General features: G+C 41.7%; 1 protein-coding gene across 1 annotated transcript in view; it reads right to left on the bottom strand.

Annotated features, from left to right (window-relative positions):
* The window catches only part of LOC108523736 (class E basic helix-loop-helix protein 41), a 4,348-nt gene continuing 2,389 nt past the window's right edge, over window positions 1-1,959 (bottom strand). The window contains exon 6 of the mRNA XM_017864485.1: window positions 1-1,959. This exon is cut by the window's right edge and continues 1 nt beyond it. Coding sequence (XP_017719974.1) covers window positions 1,664-1,959 — 296 coding nt within the window. The 3' untranslated portion in view covers window positions 1-1,663.

Here is a 1,959-nt window from a genome sequence, read left to right on the forward strand (position 1 = left end):
CCTTAGTAAGAATTTTAAATCACAAAATAGTGTGGCAATATTTAGGTAATAGAATTTATGGAGTGCTGAAAATACTAGAATATAAAGATAATTTCTAGTTTATCTTCACATACTAAATTTTTCTAAACCAGCTGGTTTCTTGCAGATAGTATTTATTTTTTTAAAATAATTTAAGACAGCATAAGCTTGTACCAAGCATAAGCGTTGTAACAAAAGTGCAACTTTTCAGCAAATCCTCCCCAAAAGATATTTTAACTCAAAATATCATTAGCACATATTTTCTCCCTACAAAAATAGCATGTCAGACATCATTAATTGGATGTATTAACAACTATGTACATAACAGCCACCTTGTAGGCTAAGAGTTTAACGTTGTTTAAACACAGCGTTTGAGGCAAACAGTAGCAACAGCAGCAGCAAATGCACCAAACTGACGAAAAGATCCAGATATTTTCCTCACTCATAGACTGTTGTGTCTCACCCCTTACATAACATCCAAGTGAGATTTCTCACAGTGCTACCTTGGCAACAAACTAAAAATATCTAGACAAGGTCTTGGTTTAAGCCTTATTAAAAAAGCTTTCTTTGTGATTATCTGGTATCTGGTTTGGTCTCCAGAAAATACATAGACTTGGAGATAGGAAGGCCTCACAGGACTTCATTCCATATCTTTACAGCATTTCCAAACAAAATTGGCCAGTTAAATGCTTTCGTTCACTTTTGTCATTTAGCAGAATATAGGATATATCAGTTTGGACTTTTGTTTGTTTTGTTTTGTTTTTAAGTTCAGTGCACTTTTTTACAGTAAGATTACAAAAATTTAGGAACATGATGGATTAATGAGAGTGGGAATAGATGCACTCGGGATGTGTATGTATAGATACCTATCTATGGATAAACAGAAATCTGTATAAAGAAATTAAGATGAGTCCATTGATTCACGGTCAATTTCTCAATAAAGTGTTAGCAAATGTACTAGGAATGATTCTGGCCTTCTCATCCATCACCTTCCCTGACTTAGTTCTGACGATGGCCCAGCTCCGTGTTTCTTTAACAAGTGCAAGTTACTAAGAGATACCATTTAAACCACTTCAGAATAGGTTGCAACGTGAGCAACTGCATCCTCACTTCTTTGAAAAATAGATGCCTTTTAGAAAGCTGAACATTAGAAAATATTGAAGAGTAAATGCAATTCTAAAAGATCCTCAATCTGTTTGTGGAAAGTCTCCTAAAACAGGCAGGGCAGCTTTGAGAACTACCTCTACATAACAACTATCTGCTGTTCCATGTCAACTTCAGTCAAAGACGTCAAAGGTGTTAACATCTTTCCCCTACCCCGGGGTTCACCTAGCTCACCCACAGAACAGACCCTTCTGACTTCCTCTCGAATTAGGTTCCAATTTTAAGAGATAATGGAACATGGCCTAAAAGGGGACAAAACTTATTTGGGGGATTACTTAAAAAAAAAAAAAAAAAAAAAGACCCAGTATCTTTCGCAGAGGATCTTTTACAGCTGGTGGGGAGAAGAAAGGGATGTTAGTGTGTGGAGGGTGCGGTGGTGAGGGATGAGCAAAACAGGAACTCCAAATGTACACATAACACCTGTTTTGTTGTTCTTGTTTATGCCTGTCGTGCATCTATTACACTTCCTCCCTTAAAGACGTTAAGGGTGTTTTAACTTCTCACTCCGCTTGAACCTCCGTCCTTTGAGACGCAAGGATTCAGGGGGCTTCCTTTCCTGGCTGCGAGGGATCTTCCTGAGCAGAGCTCTCCGGGTTCCCCGGCTCGCGGGGGCAGGCGAAGGGCAGGTGGGTGCGGCCGTGCGGGTGCTGTGGGTGCGGCGCCCCAAGGGGCGCCACCTCGTGCGGCAGGAGGGTCGCGGCGGCGGCGGCGCCGGCCTTCTCGGGAGGGGGCGACAACACCGAGGACAGGCAGGGGAAGGCGGCGGCGGCGGCGGCA

Source organism: Rhinopithecus bieti, unplaced genomic scaffold (assembly GCF_001698545.2).
Source record: "Rhinopithecus bieti isolate Rb0 unplaced genomic scaffold, ASM169854v2 scaffold_72161, whole genome shotgun sequence".
NCBI lineage: Eukaryota > Metazoa > Chordata > Mammalia > Primates > Cercopithecidae > Rhinopithecus > Rhinopithecus bieti.